Consider the following 13,978-nt stretch of genomic DNA (forward strand, 5'->3'; position numbering starts at 1 on the left):
ACACAGGGATCTTGTACAAAATGAAGGAATTTCCAGCAGTGAATATGTAACCACATCTGATTACAGATAAGCTGGGAATGTACAATTTAAAGAAGTAAATGACTGTGGGTGTTACAAAGGGCTGGCCAGACATCACTCCAACACAAAATCAAAGGCTCCATCGTGATAAAACTGAGGGGGAATGCTGGTGCATTCTTAACGAAGAATGGGAAAGGATTGAACTCAGCCATTATTAAGTATAACCTTTGACCTAATACAGCCTATTCTTGTTGGTAAAAATATTTCCATTAGACAGATATGTCAAATAATGAATTAAAATGGTCTCTGTGTAATTTTGATTTATTGACTGGAAATGCAGCATACTAACATTTGATTTTGTACAGAAAAACAGTTTTTTATTTCATACACTTGGTATTAACAGGCTTATCTGTTTTTTCTTTTGTGATTTTTCCTTAATATGTATTACTCATAATAGATAGTCCCTCATTATACTAAAGGTAATTAAAACCAAGTGAAATCAGTGTGTTATAGTCAGTGGATGTTTTGCGATTACTTTCAATTGGGCCAAGTTTTCACTCAATAGGCAAGGAAAGCAACACTTAAAAAATATTCAAGCTATAGCTTATAAAAAAAGAAGGAAATTCAGCATTTAAGTAAATATATGTTTTTAATTTTTGTTATTTTTCAGTAGATTTCCCAGAGTGTGAATAGTGTTTCACTAAGCTGTTGAAAAGGTAAACATACATGTGTTTTACATTATTTAAGATCTAAACTGTTTAGTAGTACAGTGTTTGGAACAGGAAATGGCTAATTCAGAGAACCAAATGAGATTAGTTTATTTGCATTTAAACCCCTGCCAAACTTTTACATTGTGGACCTTCAACCCCTTGAAAGGGCCAGAAAAAAAAATAAAAATAGAAATTAAAAATATACAAATACTACTAGAATATAAAGTTTTGGTTGTAAATGAATATTAAGAAAGTACAAGGAAATAATACTACTGCTTGAAAAAGCTTACATTACAAGCCATTCAGATTGTCTTCCAAAACATTTACCTAAATTAGTTGAAAGGCCACAATTTTATACAACGAAAAATTTTAATTAAGCCTTGTGCTTGAAGTTTTTCTGCAATTACTCCCTTTGGTTCCATTAGGATGTAGCCTCAATTAAAATGTATTGTTAATATTACAAGATAACACTTGCTGGTGGCACAAAATTGAAGATATGCCTCCATGTAATTTTAGATTATTCCTTGCTGTGATTTTTTGCCATTATTTTTTGTCAATAATGCTTTTTTCTATTCTCTTGCCAATGAAACATTTTTAATCACCCAAACACTGAGCTTCAGAAAACAGGCAGCTTCTACAAAATTAAATACCTTTTGCACACTAGAATTCAGTTAAAATTTTCATTATTAATTTTTTACTGTCTTAAAAAAAAAAAGTAAAAAATTAATAGGGTCTCAGGATTCTCTGACTTTAGGAAAAAAATATTGTAACTGTGAGGGGAAAAGTGCCCAGGATAACGTCTTTCCACTTTAATTGACATCATTAGTCCTTTCTCAAATAATAATGTCCATTGAGGGCATTTGTTTTCCCTACTGAGAGTCTCTGCCTATTGTTATGCACGAGAAATAAATTTACCAGATTAGAGTCTTTTTATGTGCATTTGTTTATCTGTATTTTTAATGTCTTTCTCTTAATTAATAATGCTATGCAGAACCATAATTGTTCAGTATTTCTTACATTTGGTAGTATGTAAAACTTGTGATTGAAAACACAATTTTTAATGATCAAGTAGATTTTAGAACAAACACTTGTCATATGTGCAGAAAAAAAGGAACAGTTATTTTCAACAACTAATAAAATAGCACTTTTAAATGCACAAGTAACACCATATAAGCACACTATCATTTGTTGGACTATTTTTTTGAAGTGAGAAAAAGAAACAATTCCATTTTTTTTATTCAGCTTACGAGTTCTTTCCTAAGAATACATAGAAGTCTGACCCACTCTATCCTTTTGCATAAAGCAAGTACCAAAGAGCTTCAGATTCCCCAGTTTCACTCTATTTAAAAAAAAAATGCTTCTAAAGAATGACTAATTCTTTGATTTGTGGCCAGTGGTTCACAAATATTTAGTATCATATTTTTCAGTATTTATTAGATTAAATCAGAAATAAGAATTTGTTTACATTTCTCACAGTTTTTAAGCATTGCCCCAAAGCCTGCTACCACATTTGTATAATAATTCACACAATTCACTCTAGTACTGCTCTTAAACTCAGATTGTCCCACTCTCTGTGAAAACCCTTGAAGAGTCTGAAGTGATCCTTTTTATCTGTGAGGACTCTTTGGGTTAGGGGAGTGCACCTTGTGGGTATTAATGGATCATCATGAGATGGTGACAGTTTCAGAGACAGGACCAAGTCAGCCTTTGAGTAAGTATTTTAGCTGAGCCTGACCCTAGGAAAGAGGATGATTTCTTTGGAAGGAGGCAGCAGAACATCTGTCCCACAGACAGAAAGGGTGGACATTCCCTCCCCTGCACTTCTTTTGTTAGTGTTTGTGAGCTGCCTCCACACACCCCAATCTCCTCTGCCAGGTCGGTGTTTCTGAGCAGGAATGAAGTCACAAAACAGTCTCCTGACCAAATCTCACTAGCTATTGCCTCTGACAGTCATATTCAAAGGAGATGAAGCAAATGCAACTGGGAAATGAGTGGGTGAAACAGTCAAATCTCAGCACATTCACACAATCACAAAATGGTTGAGGTAGGAAAGGACCTCTAGATGTTTTAGGTGGGGAAAATAAGTGACAGAAACATTTTGTGAGACTTTTTAGTGCTCATATTTCTGTTGCTACAAAATGCCACAGAAGGGACAAATTTTTTTCCCTCATGTTTAAATTGAAATGAAACAAATAATCTGTCTTGCTTTTCTCTCAGGGAAAATAAAACTCAGAATAGTAGCTTTCTAGTTCACAGCAATGCCTCATCACAGTTGTTGAATCTACGTCATCTTCCTGAACTGTATTGCAATGCAAACTTGTAGTATGGAGTCAAGGAACAGGTACAATTGTGTCATGCAAAAAGTTGTATGAGAAGAAATAATAATATATTTTGCATGTGAAGGTTTATTTGGGTCAAGATGGTGTGAGCAACTACATATTAACAAGATGGTAACAGCCACCATTAGATGAAACACTTGTGTGGTGCTCTCTTGGACTCTCATGGGGTGCACAGTCAAAGACACCAGTGTCTATAGGATAGCTATCCTTCTGAAAAATCTGAAACACATGTATTGTGCAACTGTTTGGCCTCAGAGGACAAACTGTATCTAATTAAAGGCAAAGCACATATGATGGACATGAGAGGAACTCAGTACCATCTGCTCTGCCACTGATTAAATCCTTTTACACCACACCGTTTGCCAATGAAAACATAGCCTTTTGATAAAATACAGTACTCCCTCTCCTGACAAATCTAAAGCCCTGTGGAAGATACTGAGTCATACATCCTGGTAAGGTTATACTTCTTAATGGGCTACTACATGACTAATGGGAATTTTACTAGGCAGATAGTACAGACTATTAATCAGTTTAAGTTGCTTGTAAGTTTTAATAAAATGTATATTAATTATATTGATACCTTTGTAAATAAAGCCCTGAAAATAGAGTTATGATTTTTTAGAACTTTCTATACATAAAATTTACATATATATACACAGATATGCATGCAGGTGCTAGATAATAAGTATTTCTATGACTGGGCTGCCATCTTTCAAACTGTGTAATAGAATTCTAGACAACTTTTTAAAAAGAGAGATGGTAGAAGGATTTTAAACAGCACTATTCTGGTACAATTATTACCCAGGTGATTACATTCTTGTGTAAATTGCTCTGCAGCTGGATGGAATAGACTACCCACTTTCCACACTGTAAGGAACAGATTGTACTTCCCATTTTAAGCCTATGAATGTGTTAGCTAAAAACCTTTCCTAGCTTAGAAGCAGATTGAAAGGCTGAGGTAACATTTGGAGAATATTTTTACATCTGTCAGTGAAAGTATTCAATTATCAAAAACAGACAAGCTATGACTTTTTAGCATCCCAGCATGTCCCTGCTTTTATCCTTCGTGACATCCTACAATTTGGTTTTGTTTCATAAAACAACCATACTGTACATTTCCAGTTAGCTTGGTATATTATGATACATTTAATTCCCCACTGAGTTTTTGCTGCTTTTATCCTTCCTTTTCAACATATTAACTCAATTACCTGAATTAAAGCAGTTCTCCATCCCTTAGTTCAAAAACTGGCAAATTCCATCAACTGTTCTTCCTAACATGATACAAAAAATAGGGGAAAAGGAGTCTGCTCTCTGCAGACTTAGCTGCTTCTGAACTACTGTTCCTAGACTTTTATAGTTAAGATGTTAAGTGGTTTTCCCTTTCAGATCACAAAGTGTCTACTTCCTCAGGATCCTCTGCTGAACTTTCCCAGGCAGCAGTTGACAGCCCAGACACCCACAGCATGACACGACAAAAACCAGCTACACAAACAGACCACAAGAGCTCTGAAAAAAAGTCTGCATTCAAATACAGTGAAATCAAGTCTCATACTAGAGCTGTTTCTTTGCCTCTGCTTTTATTAGCAGTACTCTCCCTCTGTCCCACAGATTTTTAATTAGATTAAATAGCCAGTGCTGAAATGCTTTAAAAGTTTCTCATGTGTTTACCACATATAAAGAAACAGATTTTTTTCCTTTCATGTTTAATGGCATACTCTATATAAATACACACTTCTAAGAGGGATATTAAATGGAACCTATACTGTTACGTATGAAAGCAATAGCAGTCTAAAGTAATGCCAAAGAGTAATTACAGCCTAATTGCCTTGGCTTGTTTGGCATGTCATAAATGTTTTTACAATGGTTCTTAGCAGATGAAGAGTCAGAAAACAAATTTCTGCAAGTTGTGGAGAAATTAAAATTACTACAGCCCATTAAGGCCTTTCTCGAACTGGTTCCATGTTCCACCATCTGTGATGCTCAGAAGACATTCCTCTGAGCTGTAAATGATATTTTTCTGCTGGAAAAAATTCTTTATCTAATATTTGAATTACATTTTAACAAACACCACAGTATATGAGAGTAGTTAAAAAACGCTGTTCTTCAAGGAGTTAACTTTTCCAACATGGATACTAAAACCATTAGCAATTATATCCATTAATTTTTTTCCTAGGGATTTAGCATTAAACCAAAGACCAGTGCAACCTCTACGAAATGTTCTTCTGTGAAACAAAAACCTGTGTCACATAAAAAAAGGACAGCAACTTGTCTCTCTAATTTGATGCTTATGAAGGACAAATTCCACATATGCTTACTTTTCTAGATGCAACTTGCTCAAGAAAGCAGCATTTTTTTAAATCTGCGAGACTGAAAGGAACGTAAAGGAAAAGGACATTGATGACAGTAACACTGCTGAAGAAGAGCTACAGGTAATTTTGTTGCCATGAAACCAAGCATAAGTTGCACAGGACACAGGAAGAAAGTGGAAGTGTATGCTACCAACTTCCTCACTAATGGATCTTGTCTTCAGACCTTTGACAAAGGGGTTTCTTTTCATGATGCACTAGCTCTGGAGTACTCTCAGGAGACATTAATAAGACAGTACTGTTGGATGCTGCATTTTGCTACACACAGTGGCAGAGAGGGTTTTCATTAAAGGCAGACAGTGTCATACCACTTTGCATAACTTGCCCAGAAAAGGAAGACCTTTCTTTTTCACTATTTTGAGCCATTTTTCTGTGTCCCAGGGGACTTCTAACTAAACAGAAGAAGGAAAGACTGGAAATGAGTGTGACAGCAAAATACTAATTGCATTGAGTATAAATACAGAAGCTAAGAAGCTATCCAAAGACAAAAACTTGGCACACATGAATTTTGGCATAGACATTCTTCTGCCCTGATAGTTCCTTACACCAATTCAAACACGAATCAAATAACAGCAGTATTTATCAGCTGGTGACAACTGAAACCAACAATTACAATGTATTGATTTTAACAAACATTTTCGTTGCATAGCATACTGTGTCCCCAAACCTTACAGCTGGCAGGGACATTTTAAGGGCATCTAATTTAAAGAACTCTGTAAGAAATCCGCTCGGGACAATACATTTATATGCCAGTGATATATGTGTATTTGGCATAAAAGAATTATCTTTTCTTCAAAATCCAATCATTCCTACAAAAAAAAAGTTGTAAAATTATAATTTCATTTGGTGATCATTAGAGAATCTTTAGTAAGTTGATTGCTTTAGTTTTGTAAACTTTACTGTTTAATGTTTATGCTAGATAAGGAACAGTTCCCCTGTTTTTCATCTCTATGACCCTACAATCTTTATCAAGTGTTTCTAGGATTGTTACTTTGTCAAAGTGATGACAAAACAATGAAAAGGGATGGATAAGTGTAAATTACATTTTCTCCTTACATTTAGTGCTATTCAGTTTTACTCTGGATATAGCCATTTAAGAATGCCAGATAGTCTTAAAACCACAAAGCTCATTAATTTGACTGAACACAGAAATTGTTTCTAATATTCTGATGCTCTTAAGTATACCTAAGAGCTTAACAGCCAAGAGAAAACAATCTTGAAATTAATAATGTTTGCCATCTACTATGAAAATCCACAGTGTATCTCAGTGTGTTGGATTTCATGGTTCAGTTTTATGCTTAAATTAGAATTTAATTATTCAAAAGTGCTGAAATTCTTCAACTCTGCGGCTAAGTTCCCAAGCAATTTCAAGGATTATTTAAACAAATTGAGATCCTTATTTTGAGACTTGCCCATGAGAAAAAAACCTGGCTATCTTCAATTTGAAATCGGTACATGGCATACATTCCAGTCAGGAGGCAGTAAAATCTGCCACTACACAATAATTACAGACCTCTGGATAAAGACAAAGACAGAAAAGGATTTAATTTGATTAGCCTCCAACTTTATCCATTTAACTCATCTGGGAACTATCCAACAATAATTCTTCCAATGAAGGTCATAATTCTTCTTTAATTGTTTCCACCTGGTACAGTACTGTCATCAATCCCCTGTTCTCCACCTTTCCGTACTTGGCTCTCAGCCCATCACTTATGCCCTCCCAGTCTTCCCTTGCACTGTCATTAAGGGGCAAGGGAAAAGAGGTTTGGGTTATTTTTGTTGTGACAGATCACAGAACCTCCAGCTTGGTTTCCTTCTTTGCTGGATGATTTCCCCTGTGTTCAGTTCCTATTTCTGTTTATAACTCCGAAGAATTAATTCCTGGCCTTTTTCTGCTACATTCAGACGTGCTGAGCTTTTCCTTACAACCTGTCCCACACCCCAGGATTTTGCAAAGTTGACTTTTCTAACTCTTCCCCTTTTCTGCCCCTTTTGAGTCCTTCCCCTGCTCAAAAATCTCAAACAGTTAATAAAAATCCTTTAGCAGACAAAAATCTTCATTAACAAATTAATGTACAAACAAGAGACTTAAGGCTCACTAAGTCAAGCATGCAAAGAACCTCACTCTAAAAAGTCAAAATCTCTGTACTTAGGCCAATTCCACTGTTTAGCACACTAACCCAAGACATGCCTTGTTATGTTCCTAGGTATCCTGAGGAGAAAAGAAAAACCGTGGGACCCTAGTGAAATTAACTTCAACAAAGGTGACCACTAACTTCCCTTCCTAGCACATTGTTCTTCTGATTGCAGTGACTTCATCTGGGGAGTCTGACTCTATACATGAAATCTCTAAGCATTCTGCTACTGGTCGCTTTTCTCTGAGAGACTTTTATCACATTTCCTCATTGGATTGATGAAATGAATTTTAATTTTGGAATGTAAATGCAGTCTGCACACTAGCAAGCATATACAATTTACAGTAAATATGTGATGTTAAAGCAGTAAACATTTTTGAAGAAAACTTAATTTGTTTTCAATCAGAACAGATAAGAGTGATTATTAATGGTGTTGAATATATTTATCCAGGAACACAGGCTTGCCTAGACAGGAAATTTTGTGTTAGTGGAACAGCATTTCTCAGTTTATTGATTTATGTCTAAACTAAATGAGAATATGTTCTATTGCTCTTGAGGTGGATGACATGAGATTGAAGTAGGTATTTTAATATCCTGTTTAATGTCAAGTTAGAAAATTAGGTTCTTCCTCAACCTTAGAGTTTTAGTCATAAAAGACTGATGGTTCAGGACCTCCCAGTGTTTCACCATATACCATCCATTCAAATAGAATGGGCTGACAGCCCCAGGCTGCAAAAATCCTTAGCAGTTTATGGGAAAAATATTTCCTGCCCATTGGATCGTGGAGGTAGCTCAATAATTTTGATTTAATTAATGTAAAGCTATTTGCATGGTTTTTTAGATATGCTAAATAAAGTGAAAGCCTGGGTAGCATTGCTGATAAGATTTATCTGGTGAAATAGGCTATATAAAAAGAAAACACATAAGGGAGAAATAAGTCCTATCAGAAAGGATAACAAAATTGAACTGGGAGCTTCATATTTTGGGACAAATCATTGCCTTTGCCTTGCACTTACACTATTGCTGAAGAGAAAACTTCTCTAGTCACATGAAAGGCCCTTCCTTCCTCTCTACCTATAATACAGAAGATAAAAAGGATCCTATCACACATTTACAAAACAAAGATCTCACATTTCCCATTGCTTAAGCAAATTTGACATGCTATTACTTCAAAAAAACAGATTATCTTGTTGCTAGTTTCTGAAATTTTTGAACAACATTACCTGTCAGCAAATTGGTTTAAGAGACCGAGCAACAATGATTCTGTATTTTTTCTTCAACATTCAGTGTCTTCTGGAAACCATACTGCAGATCATCCTCCTAAAGATACCTTTGATGTCCATGAGTCTTAGCAAAGTGCTTCTATTAAAAGACTGCCTTTCAGTTCAGTTTGTTTACTTCAATTTGTTGTATATACACCACATTTTCAGCTCAGAGCAAGAAGATGAATGGAAAAAAATAATGACACATTTGCAGCAGGAATCTTGTGGCAAAGACCTTTAGTAAGATATTGTGGTTTCAATGCAACCACAACACAATGACAAACTTCCTTTGTAAATGACAGATCTAATTGTAAAGTTAAAACTATAGTTCCATTAAAAAAAAAGAACAAGCGCTAAAGACACAGTATCTACTGTATGTTAGCATGTGGCTTATTCCCAACAAAAGCTTCCTTATTATTCATGAATTGATTTACACTTTTTATCTTTCCACAACATGCAGCATTTATTTACCCTTAGATTTTGAAGCATTACAGTTTCTGCTGACATGGGTATTTCCTTAATATAGAACATTGCAGCAGTCCCCTGCTGGATGTTTAGGCCACGTGTATGTTTATTTTTTAATTTTTTTCTTGAACTTTCTAACTGTGAGCAGGCTGGGAATGTAGAGTCATGATGAATGAGAGTTTGCTTTACAAAAAAAAAAAAGAGAAATGTAGACATTTGATGTAACACTGAAAAATTCACAGCCTCCTACCTTAAAAACAAACATTTCCCGGCGAAGAATAGCCAGAGTGTTGAAGTTCCCATCACAGATGTTAGGCTTGGCTCCAGGATAGGAAGGTTTGTCACCAGTGGGTGGCCGGGGAGGTTTAGGTTGCCTGTCATTCTTTCGTGGGTCTGCTGGAGGGACTGAGCGATGTGGGGGCACTGTTGGCAGAGGTCTTGTTGGTGGTGGTATCCTGTCAGGTGGACCTTTAAAAACACAGCAGCTGGATGTAATATACAAACCCACTAAAGGAAACATACACAACAAAAAACAGCTGTACCGACAGTGAAAGGGGAATGAAAAAGTGACCTAACACACCCTTCTGATGCTATTAAATCACTGAACCATAGAATCACAGAATATGCTGAGTTGGAAGGGACCCATTAGAATCACTGAGTCCAGCTCTTGGCCCTGCCCAGGACATCCCAAGAGTCACACCACATGCCTGAGAGCAAACACTTCTTGAACTCAGGCTGGTGCTGTGACCACTTCCCTGGGGAGCCTGTTCCAGTCAGGCACTGGTTAGAAAGGATATAAAGAATGGCTGCCAAAACCAAGGAAAAGAATTAGTTTTCATTATCCAAAATTCTCCTTTTTGGAACAACATTGCAATAAAACCTTCTAAGGATGCTTAGGCCATCACCATTTCAGATGAGAAGTAGTTCAAAGCAAATTATTCACCAACTGAATAAGAGCTCTTATAACAGACTCATTTTCTCTTGTACAAATAAGTGAAAAAAAAATCTTGTTCCTTATAAGATCATGATCAGTCAATAGATCTTCTACCTATATTTTTAATCTATAGTCATCAATTCACACAGGCATACGCGTAGCATATCTGCTACTTCCTACTGACCAAATTTTTAGATCACGTAAAGTCATATTCATTAGAGATAGGTAATTCCCAGCTTTTTCTAACATCCCTGGGTATGTACAGGAGCTCCTAAAACTGGACCTCAAATCCTAGACATGCATGTAACACACATACCCCATCAACCCCCTGCCATGATTCACACGTTTTCTTCAAGTGAAAAACTAAAACTCTGTAGAGCAGTCTTAAAACATTTTTCTTCTTTCAAATATATTTTCTGTCAAAATATACAGAGTTTTATGAAATTACTGTCACACTCATAATTTCTCTACCTGCAAGTCTTGAGGCCATCCCAGACAGATACTGATCATAACCCTAATTGCATACTGAATGACTTGAAACGAGTGTACTGAAAATGCCTTCCCCTCTCTACACGTATCAGCAACATTTATTTTTCCTGGACAAAAAGATAAGAAGCTTCACTTGGATCAGTAAGATGTCTGCAAACAATATTAATGTTTTAATTTTTCTTCATTCTATTTAGGCCTCTCTCAAAATTATTTAAATAGATAATATACTTTGACTTTAAAAATTAAATACTATTTGCATGACTACCTTCAGAAACACTTTTGAATGGTAAGACAACTTAAAAACTGCACAAATTTAATTTGAATCTCTGAGAGTTCTACAAAAAGACATACTTTATAAAGAAAAAGATGGATTATGTAAGGAAATCTTAAACTCGCCAAATGGTTGTCATGCAATTTAATAAGACATTTATTTCATTCACAATTTTAAGACTCGTGACATTTATAATTTACAGTCAATAACAGTATTTCAAGGAATACTGCAGCCCAAAGTAATTATTTTAATAGGTGTGACATTTTTATTGAGGCATATGATTCCAGATCACATATTGATTTTAAAGGGAGCAAAGGAATCAGTTTGCAGTAGCTCGTGTTGGAAAGTTTTTAACCCCAAATCAAAGTTTTTTTATGCCATTTGGTGGTGATGTCAGATATTACTTCCCAGGGGTAACACATTTCTCCTAATGTATAGCCCACAGCTGTTGGAGCTTAGCAGCTAGTTTTCAGCAAAGTATCCTTGTCTAGCTCTTAAGTCTAGACTACCAACTTATGAGGTCATGAGAAACAACCTTCCTTCCAGCTAATCACACAGGAAAAAACCCCAACCAAACAAAACATGATCAGCCAATCATTCAGAAATTGCTATTTATGCTTTATGAAAATATGTATCTGTGCTTGCAAATATGATATTTTAAAATTCTTGTTACTATTACACTATGGAGTCTGCAGATTTCTAGTTAGCAGTACAGTAATTCTACACAATTGTAGTTGTCCTTTCTGGTAGGAAAGATAAAGAAGGAATGGCCCCCAAAATTTTCAACCTAACTATGACAAACTTTAAACAGGAAAAACTGGGAGTACAGAATTTAATCCAATGCAGATTTATTTAGGGAATATTAAGCAAGGCAATATCAAATTATATGCACTGGATACAGAGCAGTAACACAGAGATATGACAGAATTTTCAATTCTAAAAATAAAATATATCTTTAAAGGGTAAAAAAAAAGACTATTTAACATATACCAACAGAATCAAAGTCATTAAAACCAAAACTAAAACTATGTCTTCGGAAATTTAAAGGATAGTAATATGGGAGATAGTGTTACATTCAACCCATAATCACAATTATGTTACTGTTTTGACTTTTTAAAAAATAATTCAATTGCCTTGTTAAATGTAGAATTTATGTGCATCGTGTACTTTTTATATCAGGCCATGAAAAAACTAAATGAATGCATTGTTAAAAAGTAATCCCTTCTTTACCCTCTGTATGGACTGGTGATAACATTATTTTGAGATCAATTTGTCATATTTATCATAAGAAAGGGCGTTTTTGGGATTTTGAGGGAAATTTTCTGTATTATAACTGATTAACTGAGAAGCATCAATTCATCCAGTTTCATGAGCTTGGACACCTGTGTAAATAATGTCATTACAGTTAAAGGCCTGCATTTCTTAATATTTTCAGAGTTTGGAATAATTTTTTATAAATTTTCTTTATGGATTTTTAAAACATTTAAAATTACTATTCCAGGCGAGTGCAAATTTGAATCTAAGCTGTGAACAGTGAGAAACAAAGAGCATCCTCAAGATCACTGGATGTTCTAGTCATGTAGAAACTCTGTAACAGCAGTAACAACTGATGAAGTCCACACTAATGGACTCTTTGGAGAGGTGATATGGACAGGAGGACCTCACAGGTATTCTGAACCCAAAAGCTTGTGGTGTCTGACGAGAACATGACGTACCGTATATCTTCTGGATGCCCTGTAAATCGTCATTAGGTAGTTTGAAGTTGTCAGTTTCCATATATTGGTAAAATGGAGCCATGATTGCAGTGGGATCATTAGAGTGCTCCAAGCCCAGAGCATGTCCAAGTTCATGCACTGCTACTAGAAAGAGATCGTTTCCTGTGAAGAGAAGGAAAGGAAAAAGACCTTTGAATCCATAAAGCTAGTAAAAAAAACCCAACACATGGAGAACTCTGCACTTGCAAGATATTTTCACTGTGATTTGAGTTTCACAAGGTAGTGAATAGTAATTAATGAATCATCAAGGATATCAAGGATAATGTGGCAGAAAAGGCAGTTTTCTCTCTTTTTTTTCCTAATAAGGAAATCATTATGCTATAATATATGGTACTCTTACAGTCATAAACATAAACCTTTTTAATTGATACACATGGCAAGTGCAGGGTTGCAGTATCATAGCTCTTGTCTAGGCTTTTGTGCAATTTATGACTTGAAGTTGATGTTGCCATGAACCCAACTAAAAATGTTTTCATCAAGACATAGTTCTCATAGAAAAATAGTTTGGCTTTGTTTGGTAAACTACACCAACTGAAGACTACCTATTTAGAACAAACCCCACAGAGCACTTAGTCATCCAAACACTTGCAGTCAGATCCCTGCTGATTATATGGAGATGTTCTCCATTTCTGAATCACTGTAACTGAAATCCTAATGAGGAAAATAGATGTTCTAATATATTCCATTGTGCAATTCCTTGTAATAGCTGTAGTTTTTTTATTTAAGTATTTTATTTAAGTATTAGAGCTGTTTTAATTTTTGTAGGACTAAAGAAAAACCATGCACTCATATTACAGATCAGTTTAGTATTTTTGTTATTCTCTTCTCAAAAGTATTTTTAAATTTTTTCCTACAGAGTATTAGATACAATTGGAAGATCTGGCAGTAGAATTATGGCACTCTTCTGAAGAAAACACAAATCAAAGCCAATGGGATCTTTTATAAAAAAAGTTTCAGAGCTGGACCTCTATGGTATTAATTGTGTCAATTTTTGCTCATCTAAGATTTTGTTCTGCATATCTTTCTATGACTCTTTACAGATTCTGTTGTACTTAACCTGTCACAGAATTAAACTTTGGAAAAGTGTTTTAGATCAGGAGAAAGATTCCAGTTGTCTGAAAAGGGTCACATCCAATATGGCTCATTTCATCACCTAGGGATGGGAAGAACCATCCTCCAGAAGTGTGATCCCATCCCACTGACAAGAGAAGTAT

The 13,978-nt window shown here is 35.3% G+C and overlaps 1 protein-coding gene across 2 annotated transcripts in view; it reads right to left on the bottom strand.

The window, feature by feature from the left end:
• The window catches only part of MMP16 (matrix metallopeptidase 16), a 167,113-nt gene that overhangs the window by 34,447 nt on the left and 118,688 nt on the right, over positions 1-13,978 (bottom strand). For both annotated transcript variants that reach the window (XM_058831999.1, XM_058832000.1), the window contains 2 exons: positions 12,705-12,866; positions 9,546-9,763 (listed from right to left, as the gene is read on the bottom strand). In XM_058831999.1, coding sequence (XP_058687982.1) covers positions 9,546-9,763; positions 12,705-12,866 — 380 coding nt within the window. The remainder of the gene's footprint in view (positions 1-9,545; positions 9,764-12,704; positions 12,867-13,978) is intronic.

The sequence above is a fragment of the Poecile atricapillus genome, chromosome 2 (assembly GCF_030490865.1).
Source record: "Poecile atricapillus isolate bPoeAtr1 chromosome 2, bPoeAtr1.hap1, whole genome shotgun sequence".
In the NCBI taxonomy this organism is placed as follows: domain Eukaryota; kingdom Metazoa; phylum Chordata; class Aves; order Passeriformes; family Paridae; genus Poecile; species Poecile atricapillus.